Source organism: Heterodontus francisci, chromosome 28, assembly GCF_036365525.1.
Source record: "Heterodontus francisci isolate sHetFra1 chromosome 28, sHetFra1.hap1, whole genome shotgun sequence".
NCBI classification, from domain to species: domain Eukaryota; kingdom Metazoa; phylum Chordata; class Chondrichthyes; order Heterodontiformes; family Heterodontidae; genus Heterodontus; species Heterodontus francisci.
Genome location: NC_090398.1, coordinates 12995905 through 13012944, shown reverse-complemented (window position 1 = coordinate 13012944; position 17040 = coordinate 12995905). Strand labels below are relative to the sequence as shown.

The window sequence follows — 17040 nt, the reverse complement described above, 5'->3', positions numbered from 1 at the left end:
TGGCCTCCATGTTGTGGAACCAGTTGGTCACTTTGGCCCCGCCCCCTGCATTTGCCAGCAAGATCCAGAAGAGACTCGTCAATTTCTTCTGGGGCAAGAGGAAACACTGGGTCTCTGCCGCAGTCCAGAGTCTCCCAATTGAGGAGGGCGGCCAGTCGCTGGTGTGCGTCCGCACCCAGGCTGCGACTCTCCGCCTTCGGACCCTGCAGAGATACCTGTACGTCGAGCGTCCTCCTTGATGGTGTGCGCTGGCGACGTATTTTTTCCGCCAGTGTCACTGCCTTCAAGACGACACACAGCTCCCGATGGAGTCCGTTAGATGCGCCTCTCTGAGGGAATTGCCTGTCTTTTACCGGGATCTATTACGAGTCTGGAACATGGTTACTCCAGTCAGGGCGTTCCCCCGCCGGCGGAGGACAGCGCCTCGGCTGCCCGGGCGGCCTTCTCTGGGGACGGTCCGGCGGGCGGAGGAGTAGCCGAACCTCCCGGGACGCCCCTCACTGCGGGTGGCGAGGGGGCTCGGGAGTGCGGAGCGATCCCGGCGGAGCTGACCCCTGCTCGGCCGGAACTGCTCATCGGACCCAGGCCCTGAAACCCTCCTCAGGAGCCGGTCACGCACAACCCGAGCTGCCTCTCGGAAATGCCCTCCGTGCCATTCCAATCGGCGCAGAGGGGTTTCCTGTACGGGCTGCTCCTGCACACTCTCCACTTCCTCGCCCTCGTCGGCCGGCCGGACACGCCCTGGCGGTCCGCGTTGCCATCTGGCGGCGAGGGGAAACCCCGATGGAGGTCTCTCTACGCGGGAGTCTTCCCCCTTTCCATCGGGGACCTGGGGTGGAGGGTGCTGCACAGAGCAGTCCCGTGCAATAGACTTTTAAGTAGGTTCACGGACTCCCAGGCCGCCTGTACTTTCTGCGGCCTGGACGAGTCCGTGTTCCACGTTTACACGGAGTGTGCGAGGTTGCAGCCCCTATTTGAGTATCTGAAGGGGCTGCTCCTCAAATTCTGGCTGCACTTCAGTCCCACGCTCCTGATCTTTGGGCACCCGGTGCGGAGGGGCTTGGGCCGGGAGGAGGATCTCCTCGTCGGTCTGCTCCTGGGCCTGGCCAAGGTGGCAATTCACAGGTCCAGGTTGCAGACCGTCGGGGGTTCCGTCCTCCCCGATTGCCTGCCCCTCTTCCGCGGTTACGTTCGCGCCCGGGTGTCCCTGGAGAAGGAGCATGCGGTGTCCGCCGGTACGCTTGAGGCCTTCCGCGACCGGTGGGCACCACAGGGACTGGAGTGCATTGTCGACGCCGAGAATGGCATTTTAATTTGAGTTTTTGTTTATTTCTCGTCTTAGTAAAGTTATTTTTTAAAAAACGGGGTTAGATACAGAGTAAAATTCTCTTGATACTAGCTTCAGTTTACATTCAGTCTCCCCACTCTGTCTTTAACACATGCAAATGTTTTGTTTTCTCTGCCTCGTGCTCACACATCTCTGTCTCTCTTTGCTATTCTTTGAATATTTCTTCTTCTGTCTGTCTGTTGTTTGTATTTTCACTATTCTCTTTGTTTTCGTGCATTTCCTTTTCGCCCTCTCAGGCTTTGTTACTTTCTACCTTTCTGTCCCTCTCCCGCACTATCGCTGATCCTCATGTGCTCTCTTTTCCTTGTGTATTCTCTTTCTCTCTCTCTTTCTCTCCATCGCTGCCCGCCCTTCTCCCAATCTGTCAAGTTTGCAATCTGTCGATGTCTCTCTCTCTGTCTCTCTTTCTCCATCACTACTTCTCTCTCAATCTGCCAGTTTTGTGATCTATCTATATCTATGTCTCTCTCTCTCGCTATGTCTCTCTCTTGCTATGTCTCTCTCTCTCTGTCACTCTCTGTCACTTTCCGTCACTGCCTTTCTCGCAATCGGTTAATTTTGCAACAATGTCCTTTTCTCTCTCTCTGTCTCTCTCCCTCTCTGCCTCTGCCTCTCTCTCTCCCTCTCTGCCTCTCTCCCTCTCTGCCTCTCTCACTCTCTCACTCTCTCTGTCTCCCTCTCTCTCTATGTCTCTGTCTCTCTCTCTCTCTGTCTCTCTCTCTGTGTCTCTCTCGGTCTCTCTCAATCTGTCAATTTTGCAATCAATCTCTCTCGCTCTCTCTGTCTCTCTCTCTCTCTGTCTCTCTCTCTCTCTCTCTCTGTATGTCTCTCTCTCTTTCTGTCTCTCTCTCTCTCTCTCTCTCTCTATCTCTCTCTGTCTCTCGCTCTCTCTCTGTGTATGTGTCTCTCGCTGCCTCTCTCTCTCTCTGCCTCTCTGTATGTGTCTCTCTCTGTATGTCTCTCTCTCTGTATGTCCCTCTCTCTGTCTCTCTCTCTGTATGTCCCTCTCTCTGTCTCTGTCTCTGTATGTCTCTCTCTCTGTCTCTCTCTCTATGTCTCTGTATGTGTCTGTGTCTGTATGTGTCTGTCTCTCTCTCTCTCTCTGTCTCTCTGTCTCTGTGTCTCTCTGTCTCTGTGTATGTCTCTCGCTGCCTCTCTCTCTGTCTCTGCCTCTCTCTCTGTATGTCTCTCTCTGTATGTCTCTCTCTCTGTCTCTGTATGTATCTGTCTCTCTCTCTCTCTCTCTCTGTCTATCTCTCTGTATCTCTGTGTATCAATCTTTCTCTGTCTCTCTCTCTCTCTCGGTCTCTCTGTCTCTCTCTCTGTCTCTGTATGTGTCTGTCTCTCTGTCTCTCTCTCTCTGTATGTGTCTGTCTCTCTGTATCTCTGTGTATCTCTCTCTCTCTGTTTCTCTGTCTCTCTCTCCCTCTCTATCAGTCAATTTTGCGATCAATGTCTGCCTCTCTGTCTCGCTTTGTCTCTTCCTGTTTCTCTCCCTGTCTCTCTCTCTCTCTGTCTCTGTCTGAAGATACACAAGAGAGAGACAACCAGAGAGACTCAGGAAGAGGGACAGAGAGAGTCAGAGAAAGAGAGAGCGACAGACAGAGATAGAGTCAAAGAGAGACAGAGAGATAAAGAGGGGGACATAGACAGAGACTGTCTCTCTCTGTTTTTCCCTCTTTCACTCACTGTTTCTCTCTGTCTCTGTCTCTCAGTCTCTCCCTCTGTCTCTGGGTCTCTCTTTTTCTTTGTGTCTCTCTCTTTTCTGTCTCTCTCTTTCTTGCCTCCGTTTGTGTCTTTCTCTCTGTTTCTCTTTCTCTGTTTCTCTCTGCTTGTGCCTCCTTCTCTCTCTGTCACTCTAGCTCTTTCTGTCTCCCTCTCTGTATCTTCCTCTCTCTCTGACTCTCTCGCTCTCTGCCTATCCTTCCCTCTTACTCTCTCTGTCTCTTTCTCTCCATATCTTCCTCTCTGTCTCTTTCTCTCTATGCCTCCCCCTCTCTCTCTGTATCTTCCTCTCTCTCTTTCTATCTGTCTAAGTCCTCCTATTTGTCTCTTTCGCTCTCTTTGACTCTCTCCCTGTCTCTCTCTCTCTTTCTCTGACTCTCTTTGTATCTCTTCCTGAGTCTCGCTGATTGTCTCTCTCTTGTGTATCTTCATCTATTTCTCTCTCTATCTCTCTCTGTCTCTTTCACCTGTTGTCTGTCCCTATTTGACTCTCTCCTACTGTCTCTCTGTCGCTTTTTATTTCACTCACTCTCAGTGTCTCAATGACAAAATAGCTCGACCTCCTCGTTCGCCTTCCCTCGGTCTCTCTCTCTCCTGCCCGATCCTCATTTCTCCCAAACCTGTCTCACTCTCTATCCCTCTATCAATTCCCGTCTCTATCAGTATTTCCCAATTCCTATCTTTTTGCATGCCCCACTCTAGCGAACTCACTTTCTCTCGCTCTCTCTCCCTCTGTCTCTCCCTCCCTCCTCTTCCTGCCTATCTATCTTGAGTTGTCTCTCTCTGACCAGCTGGATGCTTTTCCCTAACCTGTCATTCCAAAGTTTCACTCACTAGATCCGGGGCACTTGAATCATCCAGCGGACCTTTGGAGAGCAGACTTTGTGATCAAAGAACCAGTCGGCAAGATCCTTCCATTCATTGGGCCCGCTGCCATAAATTGACAGCCGCAACTCTGCAAACTGATTGGACGCATCGTCGAGGGAAACGACGAATTCCTGGCGGCACAAGAAACAGTTTAAATCATAGAGTTGTTCACATAGCAGAGCCCCAGAGTCCCCTCAGGGAGATATCTGTACACTGACTGGTGTCTCTCAGTCCCCTCTCTCTCAGGGAGATACCTGTACACTGACTGGTGTCTCTAAGTCCCCTCTCTCTCAGGGAGATGTCTATACACTGACTGGTGTCTCTCAGTCCCCTCTCTCTCAGGGAGATACCTGCACACTGACTGGTGTCTCTCAGTCCCCTCTCTCTCAGGGAGATACCTGTACACTGACTGGTGTCTCTCAGTCCCCTCTCTCTCAGGGAGATATCTGTACACTGACTGGTGTCTCTCTGTCCCCTCTCTCTCAGGGAGATATCTGTACACTGACTGGTGTCTCTAAGTCCCCTCTCTCTCAGGGTGATATCTGTACACTGACTCATGTCTCTCAGTCCCCTCTCTCTCAGGGAGATATCTGTACACTGACTGGTGTCTCTCAGTCCCCTCTCTCTCAGGGAGATATCTGTACACTGACTCGTGTCTCTCAGTCCCCTCTCTCTCAGGGAGATATCTGTACACTGACTGGTGTCTCTAAGTCCCCTCTCTCTCAGGGAGATGTCTATACACTGACTGGTGTCTCTCAGTCCCCTCTCTCTCAGGGAGATACCTGCACACTGACTGGTGTCTCTCAGTCCCCTCTCTCTCAGGGAGATACCTGTACACTGACTGGTGTCTCTCAGTCCCCTCTCTCTCAGGGTGATATCTGTACACTGACTGGTGTCTCTCAGTCCCCTCTCTCTCAGGGAGATATCTGTACACTGACTGGTGTCTCTCAGTCCCCTCTCTCTCAGGGTGATATCTGTACACTGACTGGTGTCTCTCAGTCCCCTCTCTCTCAGGGTGATATCTGTACACTGACTGGTGTCTCTCAGTCCCCTCTCTCTCAGGGAGATATCTGTACACTGACTGGTGTCTCTCAGTCCCCTCTCTCTCAGGGAGCTATCTGTACACTGACTGGTGTCTCTCAGTCTCTCTCTCTCAGGGTGATATCTGTACACTGACTGGTGTCTCTCACTCTCTCTCTCTCAGGGTGATATCTGTACACTGACTGGTGTCTCTCAGTCCCCTCTCTCTCAGGGAGATATCTGTACACTGACTGGTGTCTCTCAGTCCCCTCTCTCTCAGGGAGATGTCTGTACACTGACTAGTGTCTCTCAGTCCCCTGTCTCTCAGGGAGATATCTGTACACTGACTGGTGTCTCTAAGTCCCCTCTCTCTCAGGGAGATATCTGTACACTGACTGGTGTCTCTCAGTCCCCTCTCTCTCAGGGTGATATCTGTACACTGACTGGTGTCTCTCAGTCCCTCTCTCTCAGGGAGATATCTGTACACTAACTTTTGTTTCTGACCCCCAGTCCTACCTTTACCAATGCTGCGAAGTATTCACCCCTGATGAAGTTGTTGGTTTTGAGATACAAGATTCGAAGTTCATTGGCTCCAACTGGATTGTACTTCTCATTGAACCTGTCAAATCTCTGAAAGGTTTCACGGTCCTAGAAGAAGGAAATCAGAAACTTGTTAGTCACAATAAAGAAGCAATCAAAGATCAAAACCAGGAAGCTTTACATCGAAACTACAGTTCGTCACCAGCACAGCACAGGCCGGGATTGGATCCTGGGCCTTTCCTGCTCTATGTATATGGGGCTCAGTACCACACAAGGAGTGATCAGGCTAATCCAGCACTAGGCCGGGATTGAAGCCTGGGCCTTTCCTGCTCTATGTATGTGGGGCTCAGTACCACACAAGGAGTGATCAGGCTAATCCAGCACTAGGCCGGGATTGAAGCCTGGGCCTTTCCTGCTCTATGTATGTGGGGCTCAGTACCACACAAGGAGTGATCAGGCTAATCCAGCACTAGGCCTGGATTGGAGCCTGGGCCTTTCCTGCTCTATGTATGTGGGGCTCAGTACCACATAAGGAGTGATCAGGCTAATCCAGCACTAGGCCGGGATTGGAGCCTGGGCCTTTCCTGCTCTACGTATGTGGGGCTCAGTACCACACAAGGAGTGATCAGGCTAATCCAGCACTCGGCCGGGATTGAAGCCTGGGCCTTTCTTGCTCTATGTATATGGGGCTCAGTACCACACAAGGAGTGATCAGGCTAATCCAGCACTAGGCCGGGATTGGAGCCTGGGCCTTTCCTGGCCTATGATGGTTAGCTCAGGTTGATATTTCACCCCCACACTTACTGCGTGCACGTTGAGGGCATCAATATCCATGTTGTCTGGATTAAGATTGAGGCATTGAAAGAGCTCGCGGAGTGTTAACTTCTTGCCGCCGTTCTCCCGCACCACGCGCTCCGAATCCCGTTTGTACGTCTTGCGAATGAACTGCAGGAGCATGTTCTGGTTCATGCAGGCTGCGGCATGGATGTGTGTGTCTACCTGTACAGTACAGGAGAAGGAGCATTAGCAGTGGGGCACAGAGAAAGTGAGAGAGAACAAGTGAGTCTGAGACTGAGACAGAGACAGACTGAGAGAGAGTCAATGAGACAGAGAGTCAATGAGACTGAGAGAGATAGAGAGAGATACAAGACTGAGAGTGTTAGTGAGAACGAGAGAGACAGTGAGACAGCGACAGAAAGAGAGAGAGAGTTGGCGAGAGAGAGTGCTAGGGACAGAGAGAGGGAGAGTCAATGAGAGAGAGACAGAGAGAGTCACTGAGACAGGGACAAAGAGACAGAAAGAGAAGAGGGAGACGGAGAGAGAGAGAAAGGGACAGAGAGAGAGGGAAGGCAGAGAGAGAGAGATACTGAGAGAGTCAATGAGACTGAGACAAAGAGAGGGAGAGAGAGACAGGGCCAGAGAAAGAGAGAGTCAGGGGCAGAAAGCAAGAGTAGGAGACAGAGAGAGAAAGCCAGAGTCAGACAGACAGACAGAGACAGAGGGATAGAGACAGGGAGAGAGAGAGAGACAGGCAGACCGAGAATAATCCGTTTTACATCTCTCCAGTGTTTTATTTCCTTTACCGCCAACTTTGATCCCCAACCTCGACCCACCAACCTCGACCCACCAACCTCGACCCACCAACCTCGACCCACCAACCTCGACCCACCAACCTGGACCCCCCAACCTGGACCCACCAACCTTGACCCACCAACCTCGACCCACCAACCTTGACCCCCAAGCTTGGCCCTCGACCTAGACCCACCAACCTTGACCCCCAAACTTGACCCGCAGCCTTGATCCCAACCTCGATCCCCAACTTCGACTACACCATCCTTGGCCCCCAGCCTTGATCCCCAACCTCGAGCCATCAACCTTTCTTCAGCACCATGGGTCCCCCACTCTTGCCCGACCTTTGACTCCACCACCCTTGACCCCGCTGCTCATGCCCCCACCTTGCCCACATTGTAAAAGTCACTGTGCGAGGCAGCCTGCAGATCAACAAACTCCTTCTTCTCATTGACCAGCAGATGGAGGTGGAACTTCGAGTTGAGAATCTTCAGTCTCATGTTACAATAGGTCTTCCTGGAATTGAAAATGAAATCCACATTAGACAGGGTATTACATGGGAAGGAGAGGGAGAGAAGGAGACAGAGGAATAAAGAGGGAGAAAGAGAAGGAAGAGCGAGAGAGAGAATCTGCAGCTCTGGTTACAATAGCTCTTGCAATTGGGAAAGAAATCCACATTCAAGAGGGCGTTAAATGGGAAGGAAAGGGAGAGGAAGAGACAGTGGGAGTGAGAGACAGTGGGGGAGAGAAGCGAGTGAATGATAGACAGTGAGAGGAGGAGGGAGAGAAGGGCAAAAGGGAGTCAGAGAGAGATAGTGGAGAGACAGAGGAAGAATGAGGTAAAAGAGAAAGAGGGAGAGAGGGAGATACAGAGTGGAAAGAGAGAGAGAGCAGAGAGCGAGGGTGAGGAGGGAGAGAAAGAGGGAGAGGGGAGATACAGAGTGGAGTGAGAGTGAGGATGGAGAGAGAGAGGGGGAGATACAGAGTGGAAAGAGAGTGAGAGAGAGAGAGTGAGGAGGGAGAGAAAGAGGGAGATAGGTGAGATACAGAGTGGAAAGAGAGTGAGGAGGGAGAGAAAGAGAGAGGGGGAGATACAGAGTGGAAAGAGAGTGAGAGAGAGAGAGTGAGGAGGGAGAGAAAGAGGGGGGAGATACAGAGTGGAGTGAGAGTGAGGATGGAGAGAGAGAGGGGGAGATACAGAGTGGAAAAAGAGAGTGAGGAGGGAGAGAAAGAGGGAAAGGGTGGAAAGAAAGAGAGTGAGGAGGGAGAGAAATAGGGAAAGGGTGGAAAGAAAGAGAGATGGAGTGGAGAGTGAGAGGGGAAGAGTGAGGAGGGAGAGGAAGAGGGAGAGATAAATAGCATGCAGAAGAAGAGATAGAGAATAATACAGCTGTTGTGTGAATTACACTGGACAGTTAGGATCTGGCAGTGAGGATTAATCCTCTTCGTGCATCCAGTGCCGTTCAGGAGCTGCTTACAATGGTCCGTTTGAGATAATCTGTAGGACAGTCTTCAGGTCCTCTGTGTACTCCGAATGATCGGGGTAGCGGAGGGACTCCGGGGTGTAGAGATTCCCAGCACAGTCCAGCAGGGTGAGGATGCCGTTCCTCATCTCTAGCCTGGAGGGGAGGTCCGCAGGGATGCCCTCCTCACTCAGGGCCTGGGACATGTCTGCAGGATAGCAAGTGAAATCTAAGAAGAGAAGGGAAAGCAGCAGATCAGATCGAGGCTGGGCTGACGGAAACCTTCTTAAGGTCTCGCGCGGAGGCCCCTTCACTCCCCAAGGCCCGGGCCTCATAGCTGTTGGTGGCCCTGCCATGCAGCGATCAACACCGGGCTATTCCCCTGCAGAGGCTTCACAACCCCTCTGACACAGAGAATGAAGAAAACCCACTCCCATTCGCAAAGCACCTTTCAAGAACTCATCCCCAAAACTCTTCACGGCCAATTAATGACTTCTTTTCAAAAAGGGTAGCCACTTTTGTAATTTAGGAAACGCCAAAGTCCAATTTTCGCACAGCAAGATCCCACAAGAAAGCAACGTGATAGTGATGCAAATCATGTGGAGCTTCCTTTTTTATCGAACAAATGTTGGCTGAGGGATAAATATTCGGCCCAGGACACTGCGGAGAACCTTTCTTTTAAAAAAAAAGGGGGCCTGATGAATAAAGGCCCCCTTGACATAACATACATAAAAGGGGCCTGGGGTATAAAGGCCACCTTCAAAACAAAGGGGGTTAGCTACAGAGTAAAGCTCACTCTACACTGTCCCCATCCAACACTCCCAGGGCAGGTACAGCACAAGTTTGATACAGAGTAAAGCCAGCAGAGGGAGAAGACTTTTGAGCCTGGGTTCATGTCCAGGTTGCATGCCACCTTGGCATATGGTTATTACATTTTATTCCTCTTGACACAGGGAATAACAGCCTATCTTACAATGCAGGATGAATGGGAGGTGAGGGGAGGGGTGGTTTGTGGCTTTCAATGGAATCAAGGTTACAATACCACATGGATCCTGCTGGTGGCAGTGCTGAGTCTAATAGCTCACCAGCGACATCAACAGGGCTGCAGCAACATAGCAGCTGTTTGCAAAGTGTAAAAACAAAAAAAAAACCGGGTTAGATACAGAGTAAAGCTGCATGGAAGATGGCAGGATCCCCAAGGACACATTGTACAGCGAGCTCGCCACTGGTATAAGACCCACCGGCCGTCCATGTCTCCGCTTTAAAGACATCTGCAAACGCGACATGAAGTCCTGTGACATTGATCACAAGTCGTGGGAGTCAGTTGCCAGCGATCGCCAGAGCTGGCGGGCAGCCATAAAGGCGGGGCTAAAGAGTGGCGAGTCGAAGAGACTTAGCAGTCGGGAGGAAAAAAGACAGAAGTGCAAGGGGAGAGCCAACTGTGCAACAGCCCCGACAACCAATTTTATCTGCAGCACCTGTGGAAGAGTCTGTCACTCTAGAATTGGCCTTTATAGCCACTCCAGGCACTGTTTCACAAACCACTGACCACCTCCAGGCGCTTACCCATTGTCTCTCGAGACAAGGAGGCCAAAGAAGAAAGCTCCCTCTACACTGTCCCCATCAAACACTCCCAGGGGGGGTACAGCACGGGGGTTGACTGCTGTCTAATTGGGATCACTGACTGTTGGGTGCACAACGAGTCTAAGCTGACTACTGATTGTGGACTGTGAGTTGGAGGCTGTGAAACTGCTGCAGGGAGACGGAGACAGACGAAGATTTTGAAACAAAAAAAAAAGAAAAGAAAAAAACAAAAAAAAAAACGGGGTTAGATACATTGCGGTGTCCGCCGGTACGCTTGAGGCCTTCCGCGACCGGTGGGCACCGCAAGGACTGGAGTGCATCGTCGACGCCGAGAATGGCATTTTAATTTGAGTTTTGTTTATTTATCTGGTTTTAACAAAGTTATTTTAAAATTATGTATATAAAGGGGGCCTGAGGAATAAAGGCCCCCTCGACATAGATTATATAAAAGGGGCCTGGGGTATAAAGGCCACCTAAAAAAAAAAGAAAGAAAAAAAAAAACGGGGTTAGATACAGAGTAAATCTCCCTCCACACTGTCCCCATCAAACACTCCCAGGACAGGTACAGCATGGGGTTAGATACAGAGTAAAGCTCCCTCGACACTGTCCCCATCAAATACTCCCAGGACAGGTACAGCACGGGTTAGATACAGAGTAAAACTCCCTATACACTGTCCCCATCAAATACTCCCAGGGCAGGTACAGCACGGGATAGACACAGAGTAAAGCTCCCTCTACACTGTCCCATCAAACACTCCCAGGACAGGTACAGCATGGGGTTAGATACAGAGTAAAGCTCCCTCGACACTGTCCCCATCAAATACTCCCAGGACAGGTACAGCACGGGTTAGATACAGAGTAAAACTCCCTATACACTGTCCCCATCAAATACTCCCAGGGCAGGTACAGCACGGGATAGACACAGAGTAAAGCTCCCTCTACACTGTCCCATCAAATACTCCCAGGGCAGGTACAGCACGGGATAGACACAGAGTAAAGCAAAAAAAAAGGGGAAAAAAAGAAAATGAAAAAAAAAATAGAAATAAGAAAAAAAAACTAAAAAAAAAGAAAATGAAAAAAAAAAATAGAAATAAGAAAAAAAAAACAAAAAAAAAAAAACGGGGTTAGATACAGAGTAAAGCTCCCTCGACACTGTCCCCATCAAACACTCCGAGGGCAGGTACAGCACGGGGAGTGCGGAGCGATCCCGGCCGAGCTGACCCCCGCTCGGCCGGAACTGCTCATCGGACCCAGGCCCCGAAACCCTCCTCGGGAGCCGGTCCCACACAACCCGAGCCGCCTCTCGGAAATGCCCTCCGTGCCATTCCAATCGGCGCGGAGGGGTTTCCTGTACGGGCTGCTCCTGCACACTCTCCACTTCCTCGCCCTCGTCAGCCGGCCGGACACGCCCTGACGGTCCGCGTTGCGATCTGGCGGCGAGGGGAAACCCCGATGGAGGTCTCTCTACGCGGGAGTCTTCCCCCTTTACATCGGGGACCTGGGGTGGAGGGTGCTGCACAGAGCAGTCCCGTGCAATAGGCTTTTAAGTAGGTTCACGGACTCCCAGGCCACCTGTACTTTCTGCAGCCTGCACGAGTCCGTGTTCCACATTTATATGGAGTGTGCGAGGTTGCAGCCCCTATTTGAGTATCTGAAGGGGCTGCTCCTCAAATTCTGGCTGCACTTCAGTCCCACGCTCCTGATCTTTGGGCACCCGGTGCGGAGGGGCTTGGGCCGGGAGGAGGATCTCCTCGTCGGTCTGCTCCTGGGCCTGGCCAAGGTGGCAATTCACAGGTCCAGGTTGCGGGCCGTCGGGGGGTCCGTCCTCCCCAATTGCCTGCCCCTCTTCCGCGGTTACGTTCGCGCCCGGGTGTCCCTGGAAAAGGAGCATGCGGTGTCCGCCGGTACGCTTGAGGCCTTCCGCGACCGGTGGGCACCGCAGGGACTGGAGTGCATTGTCGACGCCGAGAATGGCATTTTAATTTGAGTTTTTTGTTTATTTATCTGGTTTTAATAAAGTTATTTAAAAAAAAAAACGGGGATTGGCTGGTCAATTTGGAGCACTTCCTGCCAGCAATCAGGGGGAGCAGCTGCACCTGTGTTGCAGCAATTGCAGAGTGGAGAGTGGAATAACTGCAAAGAGGTGACTATAGAGTGGAGACAGCTGCATTTACTGAGGAACTGTTGCACTTTTTCAACGATTAAGAAGACCTGCAAGTCATTTTGGAGAGGTGGGTGTTGGAGCACCAGAGAACTGTTGGTTGTTTGGACTGTTGGGGGAGGGAGGAGGCACCGGAAGATCCAGGGGTGGGGCTGCCAAATTCTATAGGGAGCCCTTGTATTTGGTCTTGTGTTTATCTGCCATCCTGCACAGAAGGGGCTCCCTCCCCACCCCCAACTGTGTGGCTCGGGACGGCTGGAGCTGCCCGGCTGAAGACTAGCTTAATACAACAACAGAAAAGGGAGAGAACCGGGCGGCTCTAGCCGACCCGGGCGAAGAGCCCTCCCCTAACTGGAAGATTGAACTGTAGACTCTGCAGGAAGGTGCTCCAACCACCAAGTGACCACCAAGTGAACTGTAACATCCTCGCAGCTGTTCTCTCTATTCCATCACTCGGCCACCTATCCTCTCCTCTCCTTGTCCTTTTCAACCCTATCCTCCTGTACTCCCATCCCCACCTCCCCCATCATATTGTTTGTGTTAAAGAAAACTGTTGTGTGCTTTGTTTCTTGGGGGTGGGCGTAGCTCTGCGACCCCATGGCAAGCCCCTCTTCGCCGGTGGCGGGGCCTTCCCGTTCATATGCTGCTGCGGCTGCTGCAGCTGCACCTGTTGCCCCGTCACCGTTTGCTTTATTAACATCGAAGCATGGGGTCAAGAGCTACGTCCACCCGAACATGACTATCGAGGCATGCGTGAAAGCAACGGCCGAGGTTGTCGGCCCTTCGGCCATTGTTGCTGCCTCTAAAATGTATGGGAAGGCAGTGTTGTTCCTGAGGACCGAGCGGGCGGTGTCCCTGGCTCTGAGCAAGGGGCTCACCGTGGGCGGGACCTTTCTGCCAGTGGACCCCCTGGAGGCCACTGCGCAAAGGCTCATTCTATCCAATGTCCCGCCCTTCATTCCTGGTGAGCTCCTCCTTCCCCACCTGCCCTGCACCATCTGGGGGAGGTAAAGACGGGGCTCACCCCAGTCCCGCTCGGTCTTCGGGAGAACAGCCTCCGACACGTGTACTCCTTCCGCCGCCAGTTATTCATGCAGCTGGCGCGGGACGAGGTGACAGAGGGCCACTTTAATGTAGAATTCCAGGGGACGGCCTACCGCGTCTTCTGGACCTTGGACGGGGTGCGGTGCCATGTCTGTAAGGGGGTGGGGCATGTTTGTAAGAACTGCCCCAACCTCCCGGCTGCCAACTCCAACTCGGCAGCCCAGGGTGGCGACGCTGCACCTCCTCCCACCCCCCCTACACCACCACCAGATACCATTCAGTCGGTACCGGAGGCTGTGGTTTTCACGGCCTCCGGCAGGGAGTGGGGTGACCGTCCAAGTGGAAGGAAGGCACGGAGGAGAAATAAACATCGAGAGGCGCGTCCCCTGGACACCGTGACACTACCCGAGTCTGAGCTCAGCCCAAGGCCCGATCTAGGGAAGTCAACTTGCCCCAGGGCTGGGCTCAGGCCCAGGGTGAATAAAAAAAAGGAGAGTGTGGAGGTGGAGGCCTCTGATGATATGGAAGTCTCTGAGCCACCGCACACAACTGGGAAAAAGAGGAGAAGGCACCCCTCCACAGAGGTAACAAGGGGCCCTGAGGCGCAGGGCCCATCTGTTGGAGGGGAGCTGTCTCCTCTTTTGGGTCCCCAGGTTTCCCCTATCGCCACCAAAGTCCGGGCAGGAGCACTCTATTCCTCAGGATGGAGGGGAGGGCAAGGCCCTCCTGAAGGACTCCTGAAGGAGCAAGTGGGGCCCTGCTTGTGGGGGAGCCTGGGGACGCCGCCCATTCTGCCACTGCTACTGGGTCGGGTGCCCTGAATGAAGGGGAGGGCGAGGCCCCAGAGGGTCGGGCCTCCCAGCCGGAGTCCACCACCAACCAGGAGACACCCGACCCAGTTATAACTGAGAATGCTGCCCCATCTGCTGGGCCTGTGGGTGCTGGCGGAGCGGGAGATAGCCTCCTCCCTCCGCCTCCAGTCTCGGCTCCGGCTGGTTTCCCGGAGTCCGGAACATCTGTCTCCCCTGGACCACTCATTGGCCTGGGGACGGAGGTGGAGGGGGGTCCTGAACCGCTGGTGCCGACAGGCTCCAGTTTCACAATAGAACCCAGAGAGGACTCCTCCGCCATCGATCCTGGGGGTGGGATCGTGACGGAGGTGGGACCAGCTGGCGCGGCCGGGACGTCCGCCCCACAGTGTGTGGTGGATGTGTCGGCCGCTGGTGGTGACGACCCGGAGGAGGATGGGGATTCGGTGCGGGGCACGGAGGATGATCTTGATTCCATCGCCAGTGAGGTGGTGGAGTCCCTCGTGCCTCCCACCGAATCTCCTCTCATCCCCACGGCGGAACTCCGGGATTTCCTCGCGGCTTGCAGGGGTTGCCGCAATAAAGTTCAGCTAGCCCTCGGCCGTTGGTCGAATCTGGCGCTGATCATACAGTCCGTCCGTGCCGCCCTTAAGATAGCGGGCAAGCGCGCGGACATGAAACTGGTTGAGAGGCGCCGTTTTAATGTGTTCCTCAATGGGTTGCTGGGGGAGTGGAAGGCCAGGTGCACTTCCACTCCCTCCTCACAGTGAGGTGTTTGTGACGGGTTTTAAGTACCTTTGACATGAAGATAACCATAGCCAGCCTCAACATCAATGGCAGCAAAGGGGCTCACCGCAGATTTCACAATCTCTCAGTCCTCAGGGAAGGGAGATATGTGGTGAGCTTTCTGCAGGAAACCCACACCGTTCCAGGAGACGAAGCCACCTGGCTCCTGGATTGGCAGGGTGGGGTCTACATGAGTCACCTCACCCCTATTTCTAGTGGGGTGGCTATCTTGTTGGCCCCGACTTTTCAGCCGGAGATCTTGGGGGTCAAGGAGCTAGTGCCGGGCCGCTTGCTCCACCTCGCCGTTCGCCTGGGTAGCGTGCCGCTCCACTTTGTGAACGTGTACGCGCCCAGGCCCGGCGCGTTGCAAGCGCGATTCTTTGAAGAAGTGTCCGCTCTCTTGAGCTCCATCAATAACGGCGAGTGCATCATCCTCGGGGGGGATTTTAACTGCACCCTCGAGGTGGGGGATCGCTCCGGTCCCCAGCGCGGCCAAGCGTCGGTAGAGAAGTTGAGGGGACTGATCAGCTCCCTTAACTTGGTGGACGTCTGGCGGAATCTCCATCCCGACTCCAGCGCCTTCACGTGGAGGTCTGGAGGAGGGGGGTCGCGAATCGACCGCCTCTACATTTCGCAGGCGTACATCTCCCGCGTCTCGGCGGCCTCCATGCGGCTGGTGCCGTGCTCGGACCACCACCTGGTGTGGGCGGAGTTCACTCCGCTCCGCACGCGGGCGGGGTCTGCATACTGGCACTTTAACAACCGGCCGCTGGAGGACGAGCGATTCCGGGACTCGTTCTGTCGATTCTGGGCCGACTGGAGAAGGAAGCAGGGGGGCTTCCCCTCCTTGAGGCTATGGTGGGATGTGGGCAAGACTCACATCCGCGTCCTCTGTCAGGAGTACGCGAAGGGGTCGACCAAGAGGCGGGAAGCCGAGATCGGGCGCCTTGAGAGGGAGGTGCTCGACTTGGAGTCCCGCCTCGGTCATGCCGTCGTGGACCCGGCCCTGTGGCAGGCGTACAAAGAGAAGAATGGCGCGCTGAGCGACCTGCAGCTCATAGGGTCCCGAGGCGCGTACGTGAGGTCGCTGATCCAGATCCTGGAAGATTTGGATCGCGCCTCACCCTTCTTCTACTCGCTGGAAAAATGGCGGGGGGTCTGTAAGACGTTCGTTGAGCTGCTAGCTGACGACGGATCCTCCATCACGGATCCGGAGGGAATGGGCCTCCTGGTCCGGACGTATTACAGTGCGTTGTTCTCTCCGGATCCGTACAGCGAGGATGCGCGCAGAGTTTTGTGGGAGGACCTGCCGCAGGTCAGCCCGGAGGGCGTCGAAGGATTGGAGGCTCCGCTCACGTTGGCGGAGCTGACTGGCGCCCTCCACCAGCTTTCGAGGGGCAAATCCCCAGGGCTGGATGGGTTGACCGTGGAGTTCCTCAGGGCGTTCTGGCACGTCCTGGGGGACGATTACGCGCGGGTCCTGGGGGAAAGCCTGGCGACCGGGGAGATGCCCCTCTCGTGGCGCAGGGCGGTCATCGTCCTGCTGCCGAAGAGGGGCAATCTCTGCCTGCTTAAATACTGGCGTCCGGTCTCCCTCCTCAGCACAGATTAAAAGATCTTTGCCCGGGCTATGTCTACCCGCCTGGGCTCCGTGCTGGCCCACATGATCCACTCCGACCAGTCCTACACGGTCACGGGCCGGTCCATCCAGGACAACATCCACCTGGTCCAGGACCTGATCCATCTTTCCCAGAGGACTGGTCAGTCGGTCGCCTTTCTCTCCCTCGATCAGGAGAAGGCGTTCGACAGGGTGGATCACGATTACCTTTGTGGCCCGGGTCCGACTTTTATACGCCGCCGCAGAGTGTCTAGTCAAAGTTAACGGGTCCTTGATGGCGCCCCTTCGCTTTGGGAGAGGAGTGCGTCAGGGATGCCCCATGTCCGGCCAATTGTATACCATCTGCGTGGAGCCCTTCCTGTGCCTGCTTCGCAGGAGGTTGACGGGATTGGCCCTGCGCGAGCCAGCCATGCGGGTCGTCCTCTCGGCTTACGCCGACGACGTGCTCCTCGCAATCACAGATCCCGTTGACTTGCGGAGGATGCGCGACTGCCAGCAGACTTTTT

At 53.9% G+C, this 17040-nt stretch overlaps 1 protein-coding gene across 1 annotated transcript in view; it reads right to left on the bottom strand.

Moving 5' to 3' along the window:
* The window catches only part of LOC137385098 (AMP deaminase 3-like), a 115498-nt gene that overhangs the window by 20573 nt on the left and 77885 nt on the right, over positions 1-17040 (bottom strand). The window contains exons 4-8 of the mRNA XM_068059863.1: positions 8548-8761; positions 7456-7585; positions 6305-6499; positions 5477-5608; positions 3908-4071 (exon numbers count right to left, since the gene is read on the bottom strand). Coding sequence (XP_067915964.1) covers positions 3908-4071; positions 5477-5608; positions 6305-6499; positions 7456-7585; positions 8548-8761 — 835 coding nt within the window. The remainder of the gene's footprint in view (positions 1-3907; positions 4072-5476; positions 5609-6304; positions 6500-7455; positions 7586-8547; positions 8762-17040) is intronic.